Source organism: Somniosus microcephalus, chromosome 19 (genome assembly GCF_052327205.1).
Source record: "Somniosus microcephalus isolate GS21.2 chromosome 19, FLI_Smic_1.0, whole genome shotgun sequence".
NCBI classification, from domain to species: Eukaryota; Metazoa; Chordata; class Chondrichthyes; order Squaliformes; family Somniosidae; genus Somniosus; species Somniosus microcephalus.
In genome coordinates this window covers 18,929,910-18,945,310 of record NC_141005.1, presented here as the reverse complement: position 1 = coordinate 18,945,310, position 15,401 = coordinate 18,929,910, and the positions used below count along the sequence as shown (strand labels likewise).

The 15,401-nt window shown below is 49.5% G+C and overlaps 1 protein-coding gene across 1 annotated transcript in view; it reads left to right on the top strand.

Annotated features, from left to right (window-relative positions):
* LOC147103587 (unconventional myosin-XVIIIb-like) overlaps positions 1–15,401 on the top strand; it is a 409,691-nt gene that overhangs the window by 236,937 nt on the left and 157,353 nt on the right. The window contains exons 28-29 of the mRNA XM_085962172.1: positions 4,395–4,514; positions 10,264–10,366. Coding sequence (XP_085818298.1) covers positions 4,395–4,514; positions 10,264–10,366 — 223 coding nt within the window. The remainder of the gene's footprint in view (positions 1–4,394; positions 4,515–10,263; positions 10,367–15,401) is intronic.

Genomic DNA, 15,401 nt, shown 5'->3' with positions numbered 1-15,401 from the left:
GTTCCTGAGCTCGACTTTTTTTTTTGTTGCAGGTAGATTCGAATCGACACTCGTCGCCACTGTTAGATCCGTGATTCTGAGGGTATGCTGTTATTGAATAACCACACGGATGCTGTAACTTAACAATAAACAGGTATTTACTGGAGGAGGGTAGTCTCAAGACTGGGGGTACAGAGGCATGCGCAAAGCTTATATACAGGTGTGGTCACTGCCGGTACTACAGTATACAGGAGCTGTAAAAGTAGTTCTGTCTTAAAGGCACATACACTACAGTCACCCTTCATACTCTTGCCCAACAAAGAATCTATCCATCTCAGTTTTGAAAGTGTCAATTGACCCCCAGCCTCAAGAGTTTTTTGTTGGAGAGAGTTCCAGATTTTACGACCCTTTGTGAGAAGAATCTTTGACATACAACTGAAAAAACGGCCGGGCCTTGGCTTAACGTCTCATTTGAAAAATGGCACCACTAACAATGCAGCACTCTCTTAGTACTACGTTGGAGAATCACTTTAGATGATGCTTGTGAGGGAGTGGGGGTAGACTTGACACACAGCCTCCTACCGAAAGGCGAGAGTGATTATCAACTGAACCAAGATAAAACATAAGAGACCGCCTCCAACTCATTGCAGTTAGGAAGAGAGAACAAGAAAATAGGATGGTGAGCATCAATTCCCCTTACCTGTCTGGACTGCAGTCAAAAGCAGGTCCTGGAGGTAAAAAGAAAATATTGAAATGTGCTATACTACCCAGTTCTCTCCCCCGCACCGCTCTAACCCCACCACTTACATTAACACATTCTACCATTAATAACTCATGCACCAAGGGCCTGCCTTGTATAAATAGAAGTCGATATTGGATCAAAACGCTGCTGGTGCTTTATATCTGTGACCTGGATGCTGAAAGCGGTCACTCAATAGTGGCGACTGACCCAAATAGCACAGACAAAGGGCACTCTTGCTTCAAACTTATTCAACCCACTTCCTCACGTACAAAATGCTAGAAGGATAAACCAAGAACTGTGATTTTTGAGCAGTTGCCCACATGCTGACTTGCCCACATGCTGACTCGCACGCATGCCCTTGCTTCAGTGCGTCCACTGGCACTCTCTATCTACCTCCTCAACTCCAACCGCCATATAAATGCGCCGTTGCTTCTGCACGCTGTCCCCCTGTTACAACTGCAGCTCCTTTCCCAGCATTCTGCAGTCGATCACGTGCACGGATTTCCTGAAAGTTCCCTAAGTTGACTTGTCGCGGCGTACGATTACGTCCAGCAGTACCGTAACCCAGCCCCGTGAAGAGGCGGCTGTCTGCTGTGTTGAATATAGTCAACAACAACAACTTGTATTTATATAGCACCTTTAACGTTGGAAAACGTCCCAAGGCGCTTCACAGGAGTATTTTAAGAAAAAAATTTGACACCGATCCACATCAGGTGAAATTAGGGCAGGTGACCAAAAGCTTGGTCAAAGAGGTAGGTTTTAAGGAGCGTTTTAAAGGAGGAAAGAGAGGTAGTGAGACAGACAGGTTTAGGGAGGGAATTCCAAAGCTTAGGGTCTCGGCAACAGAAGGCACGGCCGCCAAAGGTTGAGCGATTATAATCAGGGATGCTCAAGAGGGCAGAGTTAGAGGAGCGCAGATATCTCGCGGGGGGGGCGGCGGGGGGGGGGTTGTAGGGCTGAAGGAGATTACAGAGATAGGAAGGGGCGAGGCCATGGAGGGATTTGAAAACAGGGATGAGAATTTTGAAATCGTGGCGCTGCTTAACCGGGAGCCAATGTAGGTCAGCGAGCACAGGGGTGATGGACGAACGGGACTTGGTGCGAGTTAGGACACGGGCAGCCGAGTTTTGGATGACCTCAAGTTTACGTAGGGTGGAATGTGGGAGGCCAGCAGGAGTGCGTTGGAATAGTCAAGTCTAGAGGTAACAATGTCAGGCACAAAAATCACTCTGTCGTTCTTTGTCCCAGTAAAATCTGTGCAGCCCGCGTTCAGCTCTCTCTGGCTGCACTGAGAAACTGTGTAAAGGTTTGAGTAGGAGAGGGTTTGAGCAGGAGAGGGTTAAAACAGCGAGGCCAGAATCTGTGATGAATCGTAGCAGATGCTGCGAGCTGTTAATTACCCACAGATGGAATTGGTCTCCTTGCATTGTGGCTGGGATTGGGGACTTGGCTGGATGCGGTTGTGAATTCTGATGAGATTCTCCTTGCACTGAGAACCTGCCGTTTGAATAAATTACAGTGAAAAAGAGAACTGTTTGCCATTTTTTTGTAGGTATTGGGACTTCGGCAAATATAAATCTCCAGTTTAAATATGCGTTCATGGAAATTTGCAGTCATCTGAACGACCCTCGCTTATATTTTGTCAGCCTCCAGAGTCTGTGGGGTGTGGTTCAAGTGGCTCTGGACACCCACTGAGACCCAGCAACAACAACAACTTGCATTTATATAGCGCCGTTAACTTAGTGAAATGTCCCACGGCGCTTCACAGGAGCGTTTATCAAACAAAATTTGACACTGAGCCACATAAGGAGATATTAGGACAGGTGGGGCGGGGGGCGGGAAGGTTTTAAGGAGCATCTTAAAGGAGGAGAGAGGGGTAGAGAGGCGGAGAGGTTTAGGGAATGAATTTCAGAGCTTAGGGCCCAGGCAGCTGAAGGCACGGCCGCCAATGGTGGGGCGAAGGAAATCGGGGGATGCACAAGAGGCCAGAATTGCAGGAACGCAGAGTTCTCGGAGGGTTGTAGGGCTGGAGGAGGTGACGGAGATAGGGAGGGGCGGGCCCTTGGAGGGCAGTAAACTCAAGGATGAGAATTTTAAATTCGAGGCATTGCCGGACCGGGGGCCAATGTAGGTTAGTTTCCAGGGGGGTTTCAGGAAGCATAACATGCCAGCGCAACGATGTAACTGAGCACATGCTATGATCCTACCTGTATAGGGTAGCAATGTCATTCCTACGTTGCTGGCCTGTGTGAGTCATTTTCCCCAAGGTCGGGCAAATTGCTCAGCCAGAATCTGCAAGTGATTTTTGATCAGTTGCCCACGTGCTGACTCGCACGCACACCACTGCTTCAGTGTTGCCAGAAGCAGGACAGGCTTGAGGGGCTGAATGGACTACTCCTGTTCCTAAGTTCCACACTGTACCGACGTCGCAAATTCAATCCGCAATATAAAGGCGCTGTTACTTCTGCGTGGTGTCGCCAGGGTTACAACAGCCGTTCCTTTCCCAGCTCTCTGCCCTCGGTGGTTTCCGCTCTGCCAAGCGCACAGATTTTCTGTCAATTCCTAAAGTTGACTTGTTACGACGTTAGATTATACCCAGCAGCACCGCAACCCAGACCCGTGAAAACGCAGCTGTCTACTGGCTCGGGCGCAAAAATCATTCTGCCGCCCTTTTCCCTCATTAAAATTGTCCAATTAAATGGCCCATTTTCATGCCGCAACTCCATCTAAAAATGAAACGCTTACAATATTTGTGGCATCTTATGTAAAATTGACCAGGCTTCGGAAATATTTGCATGTCCTGCGGCCATCTGGCAGTGGACTGACTCTATTTAGTGTGTTGACACAGCGGGGTTATCTAAATAATAGCAAGCGTTTGATGCTTGGGATTCCATCCCTGTGCAGGTAAGGGGGAAATATTTGGGGCACATTAAAGGTCCATATTTGGTTACTTCACAGTTGGATTTGTTGGTGGTTACACTGTCCAGTGAGTAGCTGAGCCTTAAAGACCAGGAAAAGCTCCAGTTTGATCCCTGGTCTGTCCTGAGTTAGTTGCTCCAGTACCCTGGGTTACTGAGGGGGCCAAACAGTGACCGGGTATCTGCTCCTGATCGCCTCCCAGTGACTCCTGGTAGGACGTGCGAGCATGTGAACATCGAGCTTGAGCTTGGCTGGAAGTCCCACCATAGCTGACTAGCTTGCCGTCACTCCTGTCTTGGCTGACATATGAGGGATGATCATTTAGGATTCGTGTTGGGTGCATGACATTAGTACACCCACGCCCCAGCAAGAGCCAAGAGAGGAGTGAGCAAAAGTGCAGGGATATTACATCGAATTTGCAGTGCAGAAACGGGCCATTCGGCCCAACTGGTCCATGCCAGTGTTTATGCTCCACACGAGCCTCCTCCCACCCCTCTTCATCTAACCCTATCAGCATATCCTTCTGTTCCTTTGTCCCTCATGTGCTTATTTAGCTTCCCCTTAACGGCATCCATGCTGTTCCTACTCATTGTGAAAGCAAGTTTGACGTTCTAACCACTCTCTGGGTGAATTATTCCATAGTTGGACCAGTTCATGCGTTGATCTGGAACCGACTCCGGCAGAAATGACCTCAGCTGGCTGAAGGCTGGTTGCAGTTCTCTGTTCTGTTCTAATTGTGCGGCCGTTTCTGCAGATTTCCGACCTTACAGCTGAGCTCTCGGACGAACGTTTTAAGGGCGACGTGGCCTGTCGGGTACTGGAGAGCGAGCGCGCTGAGAGACTGCGACTCGCACAGGAACTGAAGGCAATGCAGGTGAGAAACGGCGTGATGTTAAACTGCGTTACCTAAAATTATCATCAATATATTTGGGACTTGAAATTATTTCTCTGTAAACCTGCGTTAATTCTGTAACAAACACTTCTCAGTGCCTCGGGGGAAAAAACAGTGCTGTTTTTGAATGGTTTTGCCAAATATTGTTTTTTCTCCTGTAATATCAAAAACTCAGGAAAATAAATCACATTGGGAAGGTTTGAGGCATTCTCTGGAATAATCTTCTCTGAAAATGTTATCAAACTCTGCCATGTTGTCTATGAGGACAGATTTGTATACACTGGCCCAGATATTCCGATCGCAGGCCTCCCGTGGGCGGAGGACTGCGATCTGGAAAAATCTGCGCCCTTACCTGAGGGCTCCCGGGAGGCGCACAGTTCCGCTCCTGGACCTCTCCAAACTGTCGGTGCGCAGGGCCCACGTATCCCGGGGCGCAGGCGGTTCGCAACGTCCCTGGGATCACGTGGGCCATGGGGAGCCAATCAAAGAAGGGAATCTCCCTTCATACATTTGACAGGATGACCTGTCAAATATATGAATGGAGATCACCCCCAAAACACTGTAAAACTTTAAATAAATTTTTTAAAAATCACATTTTTAAAATGACTTGAAAGTACAAATAAATTAACTATTTTAAACAAAACTTTAAATTTTTGAAAAAAAATTAAAGTTTTTACGGGGCTAAAAATAAACTTACCTTTTTTAAAGTATTTTTAAATGATAAATCAGTGGAATTAAAAAAAAAAACTTTTTTCAACTCTTATCCTGGTGAAAGCAGGCCTTATGCCCCTGCTTTTACCAGGCGTAAGATTTCTAAGGGTTTTCTGCGGGCGGAGGGCCTCCAAAAAGTGGAACTCTCCCCCCACAGAGGCCCTTCTCCAGGGCAGGCGGAGGATCTGTCGAGAGCTTTCTTGACAGATCGGAAATGCCGGTTTTCAGCGCATGCGCAGTGCATGCCTAAAACTGGCATTTCCAATGTCCCTACGGTGGGTACACAGTGCGTACACACCCGTAGGGATCGGAATATCCGTCCCAATATTACAAAAGCAAAATACTGCGGATGCTGGAAATCTGAAATAAAAACAGAAAATGCTGAAAATACTCAGCAGGTCAGGCAGCATCTGTGGAGGGAGAAACAGAGGGTCATCGACCTGAAACGTTAACTCTGTTTCTCTCTCCACAGATGCTGCCTGACCTGCTGAGTATTTCCAGCATTTTCTGTTTTTATTTTTGTATACAATATGTTTTGTTTTAACTTTCTAATATGTTTTTCCTCAGTTTATTCTTTTTGTTCTCCTCTTCTTGGGCACCATTGCTGACAGGCTTCTGGGATCTAAATCCATTCACCATTCCTTGTGTGTGAGTCTGGACACTGAGCATTAGTAGGCTATGTAGATGTTGGGTGAGGACACCATTAAGTGGAACACTATGGCCATACATGGGGTGGGGGGTGGGGGGGAGAAGGGGATGTTGACTTTTGGCCGGCCGCCCATTCCAGCAGCAAAGTGGCCCCAACTCCCATCATTTTGAGGCTGGTGTCAGCCAGTGGCTCAGTGGGCAGCACTCTCGCCTCTGTCAGAAGGTTGTGAGGTTCAAGTCTCACGCCAGAGACTTGGGCACAGAAATCCAGGCTGACACTCCAGTGCAGTGCTGAGGGAGTGCTGCACTGTCGGAGGTCCCATCTCTCTGATGAGATGTTAAACCGAGGCCCCGCCTGCTCTCTCAGGCGGATGTAAAAGATCCCGTGGCACTATTTCGAAGAACAGCAGGGGGAGTTATCCCCGGTGTCCCGGCCAATATTTATCCCTCAACCAACATCACTAAAAACAGATTATCTGGTCATTATCACATTGCTGTTCGTGGGAGCTTGCTGTGCTCAAATTGGCTGCTGCGTTTCCCACATTACAACAGTGACTACACTCCCAAAAGTACTTCATTGGCTGTAAAGCTCTTTGGGACGGCCTGAAGTAGTAAAAGGTGCTATATAAATGCAAGTCTTTCTTTCGTTTTCTTTCATTTAAATTAGCCCAACACATCCTGCCATATGGAAGACTGGAAATCTGGCTGGAGATGGTCGTTCTCACCCATCTGTTTGTATGTTGGTTTGTAGTAACCTCGATTCTGGTTTAGCAACAACTTGGAGTCATGAAAGCCACTTGTCACGTAATGAATAATTGAATCATGATATGAGCAATGAACAGACTGACAGTTGTGTGCTTTGCCTGTCTTTTAATTATGGTCTCCAAACATTTCCAAAGCCCTGTGGAAATGAAGTTCTCACGCAGTAACCCCTTCACCAAAACAGTTTCTAATAAACCATGATGCCTGCTATAATTCTTGATGGCCCCTTCACTGATGGAGATAAGAATCATAGATTTGAAGAATTAGTATTCCCAGGGCAGAGCTTCTGGATGGAAGTGCACACCAGGCACTCGGACGTGGGGTTCAGTGCAGTCGGCTCAATGTCCTGTCCGTTAAAATAAATGGATGGAACATTCTGCGGGGTGCGCTGACCTTTACCCCTGAATTCCCAGTGCGCTTCCGTCATCCGAGGCTCAGAGTTGGGAGTTTGTAAAATCCAACCCGTTATGCAAAATACTTCTCTATAATATCCACCGGCACACCCACAGCTTCTGACATATTACTCAGTGCTGGGGCTCCCTGATGACTCATGCTGGTTGGGTTAGTGAGTAGATTATCCAAGCTTTAATTTTCTGGTCTGCGCTGAATTAGTTCATCTCAGCTCGTGTAGCGGTAAGTGTGCTATATTTTGCCTCAGTTACCTGAGGGAAAGTCGGTCAGTTTTCCCATTCCAGGTCTGGCAATTCCTGTCGGAAGTGTGCGTATGAGTACAAGATCAGGCACGGTTGTAAACCCCCCCTCTCACCATAGTAAAATATCCTGCTGACTCACATCATCTAAGCTTGCAGGGGAAGAATGGACAAGGAAGAAAGAAAGACTTGCATTTATATAGCGCCTTTTACGACCTCAGAATGTCCCAAAGCGCTTTACAGCCAATGAAGCAAGGAAATATATCGCCGATCCTTCATCGCTGCTGGGTCAAAATCCTGGAACTCCCTCCCTAACAGCAGTGTGGGAGCACCTTCACCACACGGACTGCAGCGGTTCAAGAAGGTGGCTCACCACCACTTTCTCAAGGGCAGTTAGGGGTGGGCAATAAATGCTGGCTTTGCCAGCGACGCCCACATCCCAGAAACGAATAAAACAAAAAATTCTTTTTGAAGTGTAGTCACTGTTGTAATGTAGGAAACACGGCAGCCAATTTGCTCCCACAAACAGCGTCATGGGATCTTTTACGTCCACCTGAGAGAGCAGACGGGGGCCTCACTTTTACATCTCATCTGAGAGGCAGCAGCTGCAACAGTGCAGCACTGCACTGGAGTGTCAGCCTCGGTTTTTGTGCCCAAGTCTCTGGAGTGGGTCTATGAACCCACAACCTTCTGACTCAGAGGCGAGGGTGCTACCCACTGAGCCACGGCTGACACAGGACCAGAGGGTGCGTGTTTGCTGTTGAACCTGTATTCCATCAGCGAGAAAACACTTTGAGATGAAGAGAGGACAGTAAATTGGAAGTAAAAAACACATGCCCTGTTTATGATTCTCTTAGTGTTGCTGTCTTCTCCATAACTTGCATCTCACTGGAAACGACTGGGAGAACTGGCTCAGTGAGGAAGGCATTGGCCTTTTTCTCTTTGAGGACTGTAGTTCAAATCTAGCCCAGACTAATGAGCCCTATATATTGGGCAGTCTCTCGTCCAGTTCCCCCTGAGCATGGGCCCTAAAGCAACAGGCACTGACCTGGCAGTCTCACTCAGAAATGCTACAGGGTGACTGTTGTGGGAAATGCAAAAACTGGAGCAGTGGTGCAGTGAGGCGTGCCTCCTGAGGTAGGTTGTGTGGCTGCTGGGTGAGGACATCATCAGGTGACTATATAGGTTCTCTCCAGCAGGCCCCAGTGGACACTGACCAGGAGACGGAGACTATTTTTTTTTTGCCGACAGTGGGGCATAAACCCAATTCCATTGGCACCACCCCTACTCTGGTTTTATTTTACATGGAAGACTAATAAGACTGTAGTTGCCTGTGTCTGTTTTGCTGCCCATTTTTTTTGTTGATTTATGTAGGCTGTTTCCAAGCTACTGTTAGTGTCCATGTGTCCAATGAGTGTTGGTGCTTCATAAATGTGTTCCCTAGTCTCTCAGCAATCTGGGACAAATACAGGTAGACTATCCTTTATCCGAAAACCTTGGGACCAGCTGTATTTCGGTTTTCGGAATTTTTCGGATTTCAGAAGGTTTTCTGACAACAAACACTAACAGCTTGTAAACACTCGGGCCCTGCCTTGGAAGCGTCTCTGAAGCTGTTGCTAAGCTACAGAGACTCTTTCCACAGCCTGACTGTTTAAAAAAATGCTAGGGGAAGAAAAAACACCTAACAAAACGTCTGCTGATTTCTGCCGTTAGATTGAGGTTTCCGGCTCCCCCTGCTCCGTATCTGAATTCCTTGACTTAGCGGGGGTCTGGGGCTCGACTGCCGCCGCCAGTTGTGGGAAAGCCGGATATCGGCTGACTCCTACACTAAGCTGGCCCGCAAATCAGGTTGCGGGGGGGGGGGGGGAAGAAAAGACTATCGGACGGGCCGCTGCAGCTATCGGACGGGCCGCTGTATTGTTGGGTTCACTCTCCCGGTACCTCTTTTACACTGCCCGGCTCGGCCTGCAATCTCCTACCCGGGAGGGAACTCTGTGACCCTCTGCCCTGCTCACAGGGAAAGGCAGAGCTCCCGGACCACTTCTGTCATGTTTGGCGCCACTCGGGTCATGTCATGCGCACGACTTACGCTCCACGAAAAAACTTTCGGTTTTTAGAGGTTTTCGGTTTTCGGAAGTGCGGATAAAGGATAGTCTACCTGTACCATCTAACCCTGGGAAATTATTCATTTTAAGCCCATTTAGGCTGACTAAGATCTCCATCTCATTTATAACAAAGTCAATTCAATTCAATTCAATTCAATTCAATTCAATTTTATTTGTCATATATGCAGCAGACGTGTGTACTGCACAATGAAATGTTGATTTTTACGAGTCCTCCCAACATTGGAATAAATATGGCATAACAATGATAAAATACTAATAGAAATACAGTAATAATAAATAAAACAACAGTAATAAATAATAATAAATTATACGTTCATGAGTCTTATGGCCTGGGGGTAGAAGCTGTTTTGAAACCTGCTGGTACGAGACCGTATGCTTCGATAGCTCTTACCGGACGGGAGCAGGGCGAAGAGGTTGTGGCCGGGGTGGCTCGCGTCTTTAATGATTCTCAGGGCCTTCCCCCGGCACACCTCGGGGTAGATATCCTGGACAGCAGGTAGTTTAATTCCTAAAGTCAACGATTATACTTGAGATATATTTGTTTGGAGAGGGCCTGTTGCTCGTGTCAATACATGGAGGAAGTAGTCATTCAGAATATTTACTATTTTGTACTGAGTTTCAAGCCATTTGGATCTGTTATGGTTTTCATCTCTTCTCTGACTGCCCTCTCACTGTTATGGGACTGAAAGCATTTGTTTTATGGTAATACTGAGCCTCAACTACTATGCCTTCCAGTGTGACTTGGGTCAAAGGCTGAACTCTGTGCTGGCTAGATAATGAATCCAATTTTTCTCTCTATTTTATGTGTGCATGTGTGTTTTTTTCTGTCCGCAGACTAAATATGAGAAGGTGGTGAAGAATTTAAACTCTGTGGAGAAGCAGTTGGAGGAAGCTCAGGAGCAGTTTCAGATGAGAGAGCTGGGCCCTGCAGTGACAGGTAAAGCAGCGTAACGGAATATGGTAACATAATGAGAGACTTGCACTTGTACAACAGCTGATCACCATGTCGAAAATGTCTCCGCACGCTTCACACGTTGGAGTCCTTTCTGGACACAACTGCGACAGGCTTTCTAGGCCAGCGGTCAGCAGCGAGGTGAGTGACCAGTTGGCCTGTGCGGTTAGCTGAGGGAGGAGTATTGGCCAGGACGCCGGGAGAACTTACTTGTCCATCTTCACAAAGTGGATCTATGGCCTCCGCCTGACCCAGCAGACAAAGGCCGCTGTTTAACGTCCCGTCTTACCGCGCAGCGCTCCTTCAGTACTGCAGTGGAGTGCCAGCCTAAGCGACGAGGTCAAGGACTGATCTGGGGCTCAAGTCCACAATCTTCTGACCCAGTGCAGAGAATTCTACCAACTGAGCCATGCTGGTGCAAAAAAGGGGGCCTGTGGGAGCCACGTGCCTAAAAACTGGCATGGCAGATTGGCCACTCATTGTACAAATTGCCTGATTTATGCCTGGGTGGCAAGTTGAACTTCTGCCCCTATGTATGGTTCCTTGTGAACTTTTAAAGGTACGTAACGCACCATTTCTATAACACTGCTGACATACAGAGACACGTTACAAAGTACTTTACAAGCCCAAGGAAATATGGTAGATGCTGAGCAGAGGGGGGAACAAAAGGAGCAGAGAGTACAAAATGTAGGGAATTGAAGAGAATGGTTTTGAGGAAACTTTTGAAAGCTGAAGGAGGTGACGAGGTGGAGAGATCTAGGAAGGGAGTTCTAGGGCAGGGACATACTAACTGAAATAGCAACCATTGAAGATGGAGCAGAGACAGCAAGGAGTAAGCTGGTGGCAGAGGAGCAGCGGGTACTTGCAGAGATATAATGCTGGAGGAGGTCAATGAGGTAGATGGGCAAGGCCGTGGAGGGATTTGAAAGTGTGCATGAGGATCTTCGAGTTAATTCACCGGGGAAGCCAGTGGGGTTTCAAGAAGATGGAACGATGGGAGTGTGGGACTTTGTGTGGGTGAGAACCCGGGGTGTGGACTTTGAATGAGTTGCAATAGATGTAGGATTTTGGGGGGGGCCTGGGGGTGGGTGTGGGGGGCAAGGCTGGTCAGGAGAACATTGTAGAAGTTGAGCCTCAAAGTGATGACGGCTAGTTTCAGCAACAGTGAGGGAGGGGTAGAGTGAAGTTGGGTGATGTTGCAGAGTGGGATAAAGCAGTCTTGGCACTGAAGCAGACGTGGGAAAGAAATCTTAATTTGAACAGTACTTTAAAGTTCCACACCACCAAATGCAGCCTGAGGTGGCACCTGAGAAGGTCAGTGGAGTCAATGCCAGAGGCATTGTGATGAAATATTCCATTCATCACTGCCTGTGACTGTGGTTGGTTTCAGGTTTCCCCTCACCATTGTATTGCCTGTGACTGTGGTTGGTTTCAGGTTTCTCCTCACCATTGTATTGTATATTGGAATGTATGGAATGTGTTGTGTGTAGGGCTCCGCCCATACCTGGCCTCTATGTAAGCCAGCTCAGTCTGGCCTCATATCCAGTACTGCAGAGCTCCAGATGGAAGATACCTCTCTCCACTGCGTGTTATCTTCTAAGTTAATAAAAGCCTTGTTTTGTTTCGCTAACATCGAGTCTCGGGATTATTGAGGCACATCAATTTTATTAACTTATTTTTCAACACAATGGATCAACTCCTGAAACCCGAACGTTTGGATTTGGATCAGCATGCTCCGGACGCATCAGCACGCTTCGGACACTGGTTTATGTGTATGGAATTCTTCCTGGACAATTCTGCAGCCGTCAAAGACGCTACGGACGCTGCGAGTATGAAACTCGGAATTCTGCGGAATTGGGTAAGCCACCGGGTTTACCCCCTCATCCAAGACGCCGACACGTACCTGGCCGCCTGCGACATCTTAAAGGCGCATTACCAGCAGCCTACGAATGAGGTGTATGCTAGGCATCTGCTCGCCACTCGCGCACAGCGACCTGGGGAATCGGTGGAGGAGTTCCTAGGCACCCTGAAAATGCTTGGCAAAGACTGCAAGTGCCGAGATGTAAAAGCCGCAGTGTACACCGACGAGCTTGTTCGCGATGCCTTTATCACAGGCCTCAGCTCCACTTACATCCGGCAAAGACTGCTGGAAAAAACGGGATTGGACCTGAAACAGGCTGCGGACACCGCGCGATCCCTGGATGTGGCCCAGAGAAACTCGGACGCCTACTCTTCAGCCCGCGCCGTCCACGCCACCACGTGTGCACCAAGGGCGCCGCCATCTTGGAAGGCATCTTCCCCGCCCGGCAGCCCGACACCGTCGGGGCCCCGCTCTCCCCCCAGAAGCCCTACGACAGCCGCGACGCGTCGGGGACCCAACTGCTACTTCTGCGGGCAGCCAAAGCACACCAGAAACCTGTGCCCGGCGAAAGGCACCACCTGCTTTAAGTGCGGTAAGAAGGGGCACTTCGGGAAGGTGTGCAGAGGGAACCCCGCCGGAAAACTAAAACCCGCCACCGCCGCGTGTGCGCCGTGGGAGCGGCCATCTTGGACGCCATCTTGCCCGACCTCGTGGGGTCCGCCATCTTGTGAGCAGACAGCGTGGACGCCATCTTGTCTCGATCAGGGCCCTACAGTGGCATCGGTCACAGTGGACCAGACCAGGCCCCACCCGCTATCCAAATCAATGGTGGACATCGAGGTAAACGGGTGCCGGGTTAAATGTTTAATTGACAGTGGAAGCACGGAGAGTTTTATCCACCCTGAACTGGCACAACAACTCTCCCTAAAGGTGGTCCCTACTCGGGGTACCATCTCTATGGCTGATAAAACCCAGACATCGACCATTCTGGGTTACTGCACGGTACAATTGTCCATTAACGGGACGGTATACGATAATTTTAAAGTATTAATCATGAAGAATCTATGCGCGAGCGTGATCTTGGGCCTGGATTTCCAGTGCAACCACCAAAGCATCACGCTCAAGTACGGTGGGTCCCAGCCGCCCCTCACAGTGTGCGGCCTGGCTACCCTAAAGGTAAAGCCGCCTTCGCTATTCGCGAACCTTACCCCTAACTGCCGGCCAATAGCGACCAAAAGCAGGAGGTACAGCTGGGAGGACAGGCGGTTTATCGCGACCGAGGTAGACAGGCTCCTGAAAGAGCGCATTATTGAATGCAGCAATAGCCCGTGGCATGCCCAAGTGGTGGTGGTAAGGGGTAGCGAGAAGAAACGGATGGTGATCGACTATAGCCAAACGATCAACAGGTACACCCAACTAGACGCCTACCCGCTACCCCGCATATCAGAAATGGTGAACCAAATCGCCCAATACCGGGTGTTCTCCACCATCGACCTCAAGTCAGCGTACCACCAGCTCCCTATCAGACCAGAGGACCGCCCGTACACCGCCTTCGAGGCGAACGGACGCCTCTACCAATTCCTCAGAGTCCCCTTTGGGGTGACGAATGGGGTCTCGGTCTTCCAGAGGGAGATGGACCGCATGGTCGATGACCACCGCTTGCAGGCAACCTTCCCCTACCTCGACAACGTCACCATCTGCGGTCACAACCAGCAGGATCACGACTCGAACCTCGAGAGGTTCCTGAAAACCGCACAAAAACTCAACCTCACCTACAACGAGGACAAGTGCGTTTTCAACACCATGCGCCTCTGCATACTAGGCAGCGTGGTGGAGAATGGGGAAATCGGACCAGACCCCGACCGATTGCGCCCCCTACGGGAGCTGCCCCTGCCCAACACTCCCAAAGCCCTGAAAAGGTGCCTGGGGTTATTTTCTTATTATTCCCAATGGGTCCCCAACTACTCCGACAAAGCCCACCCCCTCTTGAAAGCATCCTCTTTTCCGCTCTCTGCTGAGGCCCACGCCGCCTTCAAAAGCATTAAGCAGGATATTGAGCGGGCCACGCTACAGGCAGTGGACGAGAACACTCCATTTCAAGTGGAAAGTGATGCGTCTGACTTTGCCTTGGCGGCCACCCTCAACCAGGCGGGGCGGCCCGTAGCTTTCTTCTCGAGGACCCTCCAAGGGCCTGAGATCAGACACTCCTCCGTGGAAAAGGAGGCCCAAGCCATCGTGGAGGCAGTGCGCCACTGGCGCCACTACCTAGCCGGCAAACGCTTCACCCTACTTACCGACCAGCGGTCGGTAGCGTTTATGTTCAATAATAAACAGAGGGGGAAGATCAAAAATGATAAGATTCTTAGGTGGCGGATCGAGCTCTCCACCTTCGAGTATGACATCATTTACCGGCCAGGGGCCCTTAACGAATCCCCAGATGCCCTCTCACGAGGGATGTGTGCCAGCGCCACCGGGGACCGGCTACAGACCCTCCACAACGACCTCTGCCACCCAGGGGTCACGCGGCTGTTCCACTTCATAAAGTCCCGCAACTTACCCTACTCGATTGAGGAAGTTCGGTCTCTGACCAGGAACTGCCGCACTTGCGCTGAGTGCAAGCCTCGGTTCTACCACCCTGATAGAGCCCACTTAATCAAAGCTACACGGCCCTTTGAGCGGCTCAGCTTAGATTTCAAGGGCCCCCTCCCGTCCGTCGACCGCAATGTTTACTTCCTGAACATTGTGGACGAATACTCCCGGTTCCCATTCGCCTTCCCCTGCCCAGACATGACCAGCGCCACGGTCATTAAATGCCTCAACAGCCTGTTCTGCCTGTTCGGTATGCCGAGCTACATCCACACGGATAGGGGGGCGTCCTTCATGAGTGAAGAGCTACGCCAGTACATGCTGTCCAGGGGTATCGCCACGAGCCGTACCACCAGCTACAACCCCCGGGGTAACGGTCAAGTGGAGCGAGAGAACGGGACAGTATGGAAAGCAGTCACTCTAGCTCTAAGGACCAAGGGCCTCCCTATCTCCCGCTGGCAGGAAGTCCTCTCAGATGTGCTCCATTCGATACGGTCGCTATTGTGTACTGCCACTAATGCCACGCCTCATGAACGAATGTTTAGCTTTCCCCGGAAATCCACCTCAGGCGTA